Raw genomic sequence first — 12524 nt, forward strand, 5'->3', positions numbered from 1 at the left:
TGATTTTTTCCTGATTTACAGGAGCTTATTTTCTTATGAGAAATCGAAGTTACTATTCCGGGATTTTCTTTCTCTTTTTTTCCTGGAGGGGGGGGGGGGGAGGGAGAGGGCGGCAGAGTTGCCCACAACAATTTCCCAGGTATCAAAATTAAGGTACAGATAGGGAGGGGGATTTGTATTTTCAGTCCCAAGGAACCCGAATTTGATGGCCCCCTAATCTTCCGAGGCTTCACTGATGAGGTACGGGGGGCCTTAAACTTTTTGAATGTTCAATTTTTAGGTATCCCTGTACCATATGAGCAAGCCTCGATAGGCACCGATACCGTAAAATTTGGATTTCTAAACCATTGCATTGTATGGATCACAGATATTACCGTGAAAAATCGAAACCGAAATACGTCTTAATCTCTTACTTAGAACAGCAGGTGATATACTCCTCGAAGGTATTTTCGGCGTTGGTGATTTCGGAGTCACACTCCCTGAGCGAGGGCTGCCCGGTAATTTCAATTGCTTTTGAAGAATGGCGTCTCTATCAATAGGAGCTAAACAAAGAGAGAGAAAAAAAATGATTGTAAAAAACCATGACAAGAATGTCTCATACTGTGACTTTACCGATAGTTGACTTTGTAGTTTGAAAACACTGGATGTGCAGTTTTCTTTTACGGAGCAGTGAAAAAAAAACGAATTCACGGTTCAAAAGGATTTTTCGCGCACACACAAAGTTAAATCGTAAGTTTTTTAGATTAGAGGCTTATGCCTTTTCCTGAGTATATACACTTTTTATGATACATCGACTGCAGAGGCGGATCCAGCAATCCGGCAACACCGGACTTCCTCCATTTAAAGCTATGCTAATTAATCGATTCTTGTCGGAGCATTTGGCCCCTCCAAGAATCGATACATTTCCATAGGTTTAAATGGAGAGAAGACAGTGTTGCCAGTTTGCTGAATACGCCAATGATATCGAGATAGAAAAGTCTATTTAGTTAGAAAATTCCTAAGACAGTTTATGAGTATAAAATGTTGCTTCGTACGGGTATTACCCTACAATCAATTTACCAAAATTGAGTGTGATTAATTTTAGTCAGCGGTTGTCAGAGTTCACGCCGAATAAGTTAAGGAACTTTTAGACTGCGACAGAAGTTCTGACATCTTGATTTTTGCATTTATTTTCCATGCTAGAATGACGTCACACGATCTTCTGTCGCAGTATTACTTGAAGTACCTTATTGCCTTCTTTGGCGTGGACTCTAAAAGGTACCGTTCTTCATACGAGGGAGGCATCTCTCAGGTTACATGGATTGCGTTTTGCCAAAAGGAACCAAGAGCATGCCAATGCTGCTAAGATTGTGCAACTTCAATTCTTTGTAGAAAATTACAGAAATCATGAAGAAAATTAAATTTACGAGGGTAATTTTCGTCTTAAATTCATAGTTTAATGGGAGTAAAGGTAAAACTTTTTTAGATGATCAGTTTCTATTTGCAAGGTGAAAAATGTTGCACAATCTCGGCAACATTGCAAGGCTTGTGGCTCCTTTTTGCAAAATGCAATCTACATGTGATCTCTTTCAGAAGGCTGGCGAGGATTGAAAAGTTTCATCTTGAGATGAAAGATCTGGGCTGAATTTGAAAGTAGGAAACAAATAACATGCGATACTAAAAATTCTGACAAGGAAAACATGTGGTAAATTTTTATTTTTTAACAGTTAAATAAATTATTTAATAACATTTCTTACCATCAACAGTTAAAGCGGCAGAGGTGGATGCTTTACCACCGTCGTTGAAGGCAATGCAAGCGTAAACCCCTTCATCTTCCGGGTAAACTTTAGAGATGTGCAGCTTAACGATCTCGCCTACGTGCTCAACTCGGAAGTCTTCAGTGTAAGCTAAAGGCTGCGAAAAAAAAAAAAATTGGAAGATTAGATAAAAGCTTGGCATTTTGGCTCACTGGGTTACGATTTTAATTTAGAAGTTAGAGCGGTGGACCAGACCACTGAACAAAGTGCTAATTGAAACACAATGACATCTTTTTCCTCATCAAAGAGCCTGTCAAAAAAGTGCCCCTTTTTTGGAAACGCGTGGACGACAATCCACACATTGATGAGACGATCCTCCGATGAAAGTTTTAGAATAAGTTCAAAACTTGTTTCGGCAATACAGCGCTGCAAGATTTGCATTTTTACTAATCAAAATGATAGTCTTTTGAAGTTGTTCGATTATAAATACAAATTTAATTCATTTTTTGTTTTCTTTCTTAGGCATACCCTGGTAAAAATTGGCAGTAGAATCTGTGTTCCAAAATACCATAGACCTACAGCCGGCTGTAAGATTTCCAAATGCTTCTATAGCCGGCTACACAATTTCTTATAGCCTTTTATAGCCGATGGCGACTAAGCAACAGCCAGGCGATAAAGTGTATGCTAAGCGTTACTAATTACGGATGCTAAGACTTAGTGAGTTTTTGGAATTCTGCTCTCTTTTTGGGCCGTAGTATCTTGATTTATTTTGCGAGGAAAGCTCCTCACTTTTGATGGATGCCTGCCATTACTAATATATTAGAGCGCCTTCAGTTTTGTATGATACTGTGCAATGCCTCTGATGTGAAATAGTTGCTTCAAGCGCCGTGGCACGCTGCGGCGCGGCGCGGCAGGCGGGCAGCCAGCGCGAAACGCGCATTGGCGCCTACAAACCTAACAGGGATACTTCACGCGTTGCGCAATGCGTGAAGTATCCCTGTTAGGTTTATAGGCGCCAGTGCGTCGCCGCTCCGCTTTGTGTTAGACTCTAATATTTAATCTGGCGGAGTCAGCGTTATTCAACTCATGATTTTGAAATGTTTGCACATCCTGTATGGATTATTCTCATTTTAATTGATGAGAAAAAAATATGTATTACAGGAAAATATAATAAGTGTTTTGTAAATATTAAGGTGGTTCCGTATCAAACTCAATGATTTCCAAAGCACACGAATTTCTACACAATCTATACTATAAGCTCCGAGACCTCCTAATTTTACGAAACTGGTGACGCTTAGTTCCAGCGTTCTACCGGGCCGATTTTCATGATTTTTGCGGCAATCGACGGGCAATTGTCTCTAGATTAGCCAACTCTTTTCAGATTTTCAAAATATGGCCCAGGTTTTTTTATATTACGTGGTAAAGTTGCGAATTCTCTCATAAGAACAATGTAAATTTATACTTTTTGTCATAGTTCGTTTGAGCGTTCTACCGGGCCGATTTCCATGATTTTTGCGTAGATCGTCAGGTAATTGGCCCTAGATGTGCCCGCTCTAATTAGATTTTGGAAATAGGACCCAGGTTTTTTCAAAATCACGTTATAAAAGTGAGTAACTTTACAGAATGCTCCGGGACTGCTGCCGCTATGCGCGGGAGGATGCGCAGTGGTCGAGGAGGTTGCGCAGTAGCTGGGTAGCCTGCGCATCAGCTCTACACTTATCTACACAAGATTCGCACCTACGACTTCATGGCGAGCGGTGGCCGAGTCGTCTAAGACGTCGAATGCGTAATCTATATCCGCAGCGTGGGTTCGATCCCCGACACATGAAATCTGAATTATTACCTGACTATCATTGTTCATTGTTTTATTGCAATATTTCATCAAGCAGTCATTCCAAAACGCGTCCTTTTAATTTTAAAGTAATTTAAAGTAAAGTTTAAAATTAAAGTATACCTCATATCGTATTTTTTTAGGAGAAAAATAAAACTAACACTGATAGGAGGGTAAAAATGGGGCCGCGAAGCGGCCCATTGATGGCGCGGAGCGCCTTCAGGGGGTTGGGCCGCGTAGCGGCCAGGGGGCGTAGCCCCTAGTTTCTTATAGCCTTTTATCTATACTATAAGCTCCGAGACCTCCTAATTTTACGAAACTGGTGACGCTTAGTTCCAGCGTTCTACCGGGCCGATTTTCATGATTTTTGCGGCAATCGACGGGCAATTGTCTCTAGATTAGCCAACTCTTTTCAGATTTTCAAAATATGGCCCAGGTTTTTTTATATTACGTGGTAAAGTTGCGAATTCTCTCATAAGAACAATGTAAATTTATACTTTTTGTCATAGTTCGTTTGAGCGTTCTACCGGGCCGATTTCCATGATTTTTGCGTAGATCGTCAGGTAATTGGCCCTAGATGTGCCCGCTCTAATTAGATTTTGGAAATAGGACCCAGGTTTTTTCAAAATCACGTTATAAAAGTGAGTAACTTTACAGAATGCTCCGGGACTGCTGCCGCTATGCGCGGGAGGATGCGCAGTGGTCGAGGAGGTTGCGCAGTAGCTGGGTAGCCTGCGCATCAGCTCTACACTTATCTACACAAGATTCGCACCTACGACTTCATGGCGAGCGGTGGCCGAGTCGTCTAAGACGTCGAATGCGTAATCTATATCCGCAGCGTGGGTTCGATCCCCGACACATGAAATCTGAATTATTACCTGACTATCATTGTTCATTGTTTTATTGCAATATTTCATCAAGCAGTCATTCCAAAACGCGTCCTTTTAATTTTAAAGTAATTTAAAGTAAAGTTTAAAATTAAAGTATACCTCATATCGTATTTTTTTAGGAGAAAAATAAAACTAACACTGATAGGAGGGTAAAAATGGGGCCGCGAAGCGGCCCATTGATGGCGCGGAGCGCCTTCAGGGGGTTGGGCCGCGTAGCGGCCAGGGGGCGTAGCCCCCTAGTTTCTTATAGCCTTTTATAATCGATGGCGAAAAAGCAACAGCCAGGCGATAAAGTGTAGAGCGGCGATAGGAACTGTAGCCCGGCTGCATAATTTTGTATCGCTTCGTATAGCCCGGCTGTATGATTTTCTCCGCATTCCACAGCCAGCTATATGATTTTCTGTAGCCTTCTTTAGTCGGCTATAAGAATTACCATGGTATTTTGAAACGCAGCTCTTATCGCCAATTTTTACCAGGGTAATTTCGTCAGTTTATGTTACTCGGGTATTGAGACTATTGTTGAAACAAAGATCCAGCAATCAGTCATGATACAGCGTTGCAAAGTTTATATAAGCTGTCCCAGACCACCTGTGCCAGGCTTGGCTGCGGCCAAAGCAAGTTTTTCGCGGCGGCAAAACATCGTATGAAGATCCAGACACTGCCAAGTTTCTTCTGATTAAATATAATTTTTGAGGGAAATTAGGAATATATTATCTAAACATTTTCAGAATCATTAGATCAAGATGTGCAGGAAATTCTCTGAGAATTTAAAGAAAAAGTTCACAACTTTCTCCGGAAGTTCGAATTTAATAGGAGGGAATTCCGCATTGCTCGAGTATTCGTACAACGTTTTTATCTAACACTTTAGTATTGATAGCCGAGCATAGGGCCATGTTAATAACTATGACTGGTTGATTATATACTCGTTGGACCACGCTTGAAAAAAAAGTCGCTTGGATCTAGAGTCCAGCCTCTTAAAAACATTGACAAGAAACAATACTCTTGATTCAATCAGACTTTTTGCTTGAATAAAAAGGAAATCCGTCTAAATCAAGAAGCTTCGCCGAAAAAAAAAGTTAAGTTGATTTAACATTCTGGATGTAAAAAAAGTGTGCGAGAACTCACAAAATGCTAAATTATCTGCTACGGCAGTTAGTTTTACATCTTGGCATTGCTAAAATTACTGCTGTAGGAGTTAATTCAGCGTTTTGTAAGTTTTCGCACACTTTTTTCACATCTACAATGTTAAATCAACTTCACTTTTTTTTCAGTGTTGGCTCTTCAATTCAAGAAAAAGTCGGATTGAATCAAGAGTATTTTATCTTGTCAATGTTTTTAAGAGTTTGGACTCTAGATCCAAGCGACTTTTTTTCTCAGTGCATGTTGGTAAAAATGCCTTGGCACAACCATTCATGATCTATGAACATCCGTGTTGCGTTTTAAAAATTGAAGGCGCTCCGGTCATTCTAGCTAGTGAAGCGGTGCTCGCAGTGACACACTGTCACGACTCGGTGTGGTGGTGAAATATAATATCCTATTGTGTGAGAATGGTGCGAGAATATCCTTTTTGTCCTCTCCCATAAACTGAATCGGTTTCTGTTAGACGGGCGTAAGTCCAAAAACTCACGAGCCCCTAGGGCAGCGTTCTGCGTGATCGGCGAAAGCCAGGGCTCATAAGTTTTTGGACTTACGCCCGTCTAACAGAAACCGATGAATTTTTATCCGCTTTCATCTTGTTACAAATTCATACAGGCGTACCAAACACTCTCACGTGCACAGCTTCACGGACTAGAGTAACCAGAGTGCCTTCCATTTTTTCATATGCAACACGCGCATCCATAGAGTACGAATAGTTGTATCAATGCATTATTATCAACGACATTGAATTCGTTATTTATATTTTTTGAGTTATTAGCGAGGTTAGCCCCTCCCCGTCTTTTTCTACACAAGTGCATCGAGCTATTATTTTTCGTATTGTGATAAAGAAATTATAATAATTAAAATGTTTACCTTTTTGTCTTTTTCCCATCTAATCTCTGGCCTAGGCTCAGCTCGGACAGCGCATTCGAAAACGACCGAATCCCCATCGCAGCATCTTATATCTTTCAATCTTCGGATGAAAATTGGGGCTGTTTGTACTGGTCTGTGAATGAAAGAAAAAATGCAGATTTAATCGAGATAGCAAATTACAATTGAACTTATGATATAATATACCGAGTAAATTTAAGTAACATACATTGAAGGGTTCCTAAGAGGCGACATGCAGGATATTTTCGGCAACACATTGTATAGTCTCCAAAGATTTTTGATCCTTCTAAAGATTTTCCCTCCGACTGCGCTAAACACTATGCTATATTTCAGATAACAACAAGATATAGTAGTGATAAAAATGCGAACCAATATGCCTTGGTTTGCATGATCGTTTTCATGTCTTTTTCAATTTATTTAAAGGACTACGGCGGTGAAATTCCGCGACCACGTATCTCACTTGCGGTGTTTCAAATTATGCCGCTCCTACTTTATTTTATTTTTTGAATCGAACGAATCGGAACAAATGCACATCATTCCTTGAAGTTTCCGTAGAATTGTCTTCGCACAGAGCAGAAAAATCACGGCAGTTTTTATTATTTAAGAATTTCCGTTGAGTAGTTCTCTATATAAAAAATAAAGTAAGTCTAATATGTCGCAAACCGAGATAAACGTGGTTGCTAGCTTTCACCGTCGATACCGATTGGCGGTAATTTCACAGAATTTTGTGAGATATTTCTTTAAGTACTCCTCCAGTGTACTGAAATTTTCAGGCAGAGTTGTTCAGTAATACTTTTCGAAAAATAATCTTTGCTAAGATATCTCGTGATAGTTTCTTGAACAAATTAGTGACAACGGACAGATCGAGCAGCAATCGAAGCACGTGTTAACCCTATATTCATGATCTATATGATTTCTGCAATGATGAGACAAATGTGGGGAGATAAAATCTGGGAGTGAATGGTTTCCAGGCTTACACAAGGAGACTAAAACTTGTAGTGTGCGCGCATACTGCCTGGTTCTCTTTGTATTTTTAGAGACCTAGGATTTTGCGATCATGATAACTCGGAAACGGCTAAAAGTATTTTTATGATTTTTTCTTGAAGTTATGCTTACCCATGTCTGATACTGCTGCGGTCCATTCCGTTTTCGCCCTCTTTACCTTGACCTGAAACGCAACACACAAGATTGTAGAACTCTTGATCATTGTTATTGAGAAATAAACATACTATGACAATAGTCGTGGAATATTATTCGTAATATAATGGGAATGACATAGAGGGAGGTTCAGTTTTTTTGAAGCACCATAACTCTTACTTAAATTGCATGGTAGGGCGTCTCTGCTCAGTTAAATCCTCTCTATTCTAATAAAATCATTTTTAAGACGATTGATGGACGGGGTGAGGAAGGGGAGTAAGAAGAGTAAGAAGGACCTTTGGGGGCGCGCAGCGCCCCAGGGCATGAGCCTCGTGGCGGCCAGGGGGCGGAGTCCCAAGTCCCCTCCTTTTAACCAAGATTGTGGGTTATGCGCGAGAAGACTCCTTCCAATGCAATCCTCTATTGTTACTCCTTTGACGTAAGGGCATACATTTATTTTGGGATGAACCCTATTAACCATTTTACTTCCCGCTTTCCGGGGCTCACGTACAAATCGAGATATGTCTTCACGGCATAGGAGCCTCATGATACGGTGAATAATGGGTAACGACCGTCTAAAGTTTGGCAAAATCTATCCAAAGTGGCTGCTGCTATTTGGACTTCATTTTGCAATTCGGGATTAAAATTTCTGGCTTAGTTTAGAAACGACGTGTGCACCATAAGTTTCGCTGTGCACATTGGTGTTTTTACGGAAGAGCCATGAAATCGTAGTTCCTGCCTGCAAAATTAAGTCCATTTGGTCTTCAAGAGAATTAATGCGATCAGGAATCTACGAGTGTCTATACTCTTTTTAAAATGGTAGAAGGTATTTACATACGCTGGGAGTTAACTCCCTAACTGCTTCGAAAGTCAACTCCCTCCGCGACCATTCCGTCATAATCATGATGAGAAAACTTGACGGAAAATAGCCGAAGAAATCATAGAAAACAGCCGAATAGATCTGTGGTCACCAAATATAACTATGACAAAAAACGAGAATCAAAGATGAGCCTAGAGGAGAAAATTATGATGTATCGAATGGGTGTAGTAAATGTTACAGACGGACTAATGGCATGCATTATTACCTTTGGCGAAAACTTGGAGGGATATTACTGCTTTAACTTCGCCATAGGGGTTGCACGCGTAGATGGCGTAAGTTCCGGTGTGGTCTAGTTGAACATTTGGAATTTCGAGGCGATAACCAGGTCCTTCTCCAATCCGTTTGAATTGGCATGAATCCCGATAGTATTCAGTCTGAAACAGAAGTAGAGAATAGGAGATTAAATATTTGATAATATCATACAAGAATACATTCCTGACATAATAAGAAGTTATTAGGAGGCTAGTAGCTTGATGTGAATACGCGTGGTCCAACCCTGGAGAGCGCTCTGCACCCTCTGAGGTCCACTTTGCGGAGTCCCGTAATGAAGGTTTGATGGGTAACGGCTTGGAGCGCCTTCATTTTTTTTGATACTCCACGCTTTGTCTTGGAGTTAGTTTAGTTGCCTGTCCGATCTAAACTCGAGAAGGGTCATGGTTTTCCTATACGTTTTCCTAGGCGTGACTGCTCTCACCATGTTTTTACGGAGGAAAAAGTGCCTGCTGCCTGCTCACATTAAATGCAAACAAAATTAACACTCTGATATTACCAAGTAGCAGTGATCGCGATGAACAGCGATTTTATAGGTTGGTTATCGCGATTATATCGGTGGCAATATATCGAGATATTATCGCATTAAAAATTGCGATATACGGCAATTAAATCGCTACACATAGCATTTTTTGGTTCGATAAAATTTTGATCAATTTTCGTCGATAAAATCGAGATTAAATCGCCATTTATCGCAATTTTCATTTCGAAAATATCACGATAAATTGTCGAGCGGTAAAAGCGCGATTTTATCGCGATAAGATGGAGGATAATCGCTCAGATGTTGACGATCCTGGCGATTTTACCGCCGATAAAATCGCAATATATAGCGATTTTTCAGTTGAGAGATGCTACTCGGTTTGTTCCTTTTTCTGAATTTTATGTTTATTCTATTTGTTCACTAGTGAATTGCAACTTGGCGGCAATTGCTAATTTTATCCGACGCACACTGGAAAAAAAAAATACATTGAATCTAGAGTCCAGACTCTTGAAAACATTGACAAGAAAAAATACTCTTGATTCAATCGGATCTTTGCTTGAATCAAAACGAAATCCACTTAAATTAAGAGACTTGGTTCTTGATTTAAGCTAGATTTTGATTGAATCAAGAGTACTTTTTCTTGTCAATGTTTTTAAGAGTCTGGACTCTAGATCCAATGTGTTTCTTTTCCAGTGTATGTTTTGGTAACAATGACTTAATTTTAAGTTTCTCTGGACCAAAGTCCCTGTCTCCGTGGGAGATCACAAATATCGTAACAGCTGTCAGAAATTTATATCGTTGATTTTGTCGAAGTTCCTCGCCATTTTCGTCGACTGTTTAGCTGATGGACAATGTGCATTATGGAGCGGTGTTTTCTGCTCCGCGCGAGCTTATGCAAATCGAATGAGCTGAATTTTATCAATCCCGACTTCGAGACCAAACTCGATACAGATTGAACACATCGAATTCCAAGCAGCTGTCGCACCCACTCGCATTATTCAAATCGCCAAAAAAGGGAACGGTTAAGTGAGAAATTTCGTACTCGAGGCTCTTTTTGCTTGACCGATAACCTTTGGCAGGTTCGGATTCGCCTTGCCACTAGAACGGTTCAGTTGTCCTGGTTACAGAATCGTGTTTTGATGGTTTGAATTCATAGATTATCAAAAACTAATAAGACCTGTTCAAACGATTGGTTTCTCCGCCCGACATAACGGCACGAGAAAGGAATCACCAACCAGAAATTTTGGGCTTCCTGTGTTGACTGAGCTCTCAAAAAACGCTGTCGGATTTCAGGGCATGCTGGAGGCCAATTTTGCCGTGCTAAGGAAGAACGCCGTATGAACAATCGAGAGTTGCCAAATTTTCCCAGATAAAACCTGCATTTTTTAGGAAAATTATGCATATTTTTCCTAGATTTTCGTATATTTTAGATTAAATCGCAAACAACATTGTCCGAAAATGTTGAGGCAAAATATTCAAAATAGTCCCAGAAAATTCAATTTTTATTGAAGAAAGTATGGCAACGTCTGAAGGCTCATACGGCGTTCTCCCTTAGTATAGCAGCATTGGACGTACTTCCGCCAAACGGAACAATGTGTGTTATGACGTGAGTCCTGTTATGCATATATTCTTATGAGTCTCAGGGTTCATGTCGTAATGCACATAGTTCCGTTTGGCAGGAATACGTGCAATTCATCTCTTCTCTTCAGGTACAAAGATGACATGCTATTTGACCTGATCTAGCCCACTAGTCGCCTATTCTACTCTCTAGTGGTTGTCAACAGTGCAAAAATTGCGCTACAAATGAAATTAAAAAACATTACTTTTGACGTTATTACTCACTTGAAATAATAAGGTTCACTAATATTTCCAGGCAATCAGGATGTTCAAAAGGTATCGGTTTCCAATTAGAAAGGATAAAAATCATCCAACACTTCTGGCCTTATCCTTTTCGAAGGTGATGCACATAAAACACGCTATACCGGAAGAAACAAGCGAAAGACGCAGCAATATGGTAGCGTTTGCTCACATAAACGATAGTTTTTCTGATTTCCAGTCGCAAATATTCACTATTTTTCAAGTTTTTATTAATTTAAAGCTATTAAAAATATTGAACAGAATTGGACATACAACTGTTCTTCAGTTTCTTTTTAAACTATAAAGCTATATTTCTACTGTTTTTTTTTTTGCAATCGACAGTTAGGTTGTACTTCCAAGTTGCACTGATTCGTACACTTGATTAGCCGCGAGAAAATTTTCGCAGAAGTAAGCTGTTTTCCACGTGGGTAATGTAACAACCGCGTGACTATTTTCTGCCGCACTTGTAAGCGAATTTTTCCCGATTGAAAAAAAGCAAAACGAAGAGAAAACAATGCGGTACTTCGATCCGAAAAACAAACACTTCTTTCTCACGCTTGTTTGAAAACACTTTTGAGCTCAAACAAAACTTCGCCAATGTTTACTATCACCAGGAAAATAAACAGAACATTGCGGCACAAATTCAAACGGATGATCCCGCGCTAAGAATTAGAAACTGACTGTTCTGCGAGGAATTACTTTTGAGTGGACGAGTTGTTTCCAAGAATTTCTAAGCTCAGACACAATATTTCTAAGCATTTATAAGTATCTTTTCACAAGTTGGATTGCGTTGTTATGACTGTTTGATCAGGGACTTCGCGCGTCGAAGCTAGCTAGAAAGAATCGACTCTTTTGTCCCGACGGGCAAATCGGGAATTTCAGCAAAATTGCACCGAGAGTGACTGCTTCATAGTGAATTTTCTTTGTACTCTAAAGTCAGAAAAGATCTCGGACACAGTGTGAGACCCCAAGAAAAGAATAGCGTCTGTACACGATTGGTGAAAAAATGGCGAAATAACCAACTTTGAAACAAATCTTCATTCCGGTTACACAAATCCTTCGATTTCCGTTCAGTACATTTGAAAATTTGATCGTTCAATTAGGGTTTGTTCGCACTGAAGAATTATAAGAACTGAAACTACTATCTCGCGGGCTAAATCACTTTCCACGAAAAACTTTTCCGCTCCTTGGAGGGAGGGGGATCCTAAAATTTCAAAGAGAAGCTTCCACGGCCCACTCGACAAATTCGATTTCAGCAGATTTCAGCGATTTCAGCTCGTCGCTGGCGCGGAAACTGAAACACGGCTGCCACACGTGCCTGGCACACCAAGCTGTCCGGTACGACTAGAGATGGCTCCCGTGGTCTAGTTGCTCTATACCAAGGCTCCTGACGTCACAAACCGATTCTTTCCTG

At 40.3% G+C, this 12524-nt stretch overlaps 1 protein-coding gene across 1 annotated transcript in view; it reads right to left on the reverse strand.

The window, feature by feature from the left end:
- The window catches only part of LOC109032551 (uncharacterized), a 246731-nt gene that overhangs the window by 18289 nt on the left and 215918 nt on the right, over positions 1-12524 (reverse strand). The window contains 5 exon segments of the mRNA XM_072303839.1: positions 414-542; positions 1737-1893; positions 6468-6600; positions 7602-7653; positions 8708-8876. Of these exon segments, the coding sequence (XP_072159940.1) occupies positions 414-542; positions 1737-1893; positions 6468-6600; positions 7602-7653; positions 8708-8876 (640 nt within the window).

This window comes from Bemisia tabaci, chromosome 8 (assembly GCF_918797505.1).
Source record: "Bemisia tabaci chromosome 8, PGI_BMITA_v3".
NCBI classification, from domain to species: domain Eukaryota; kingdom Metazoa; phylum Arthropoda; class Insecta; order Hemiptera; family Aleyrodidae; genus Bemisia; species Bemisia tabaci.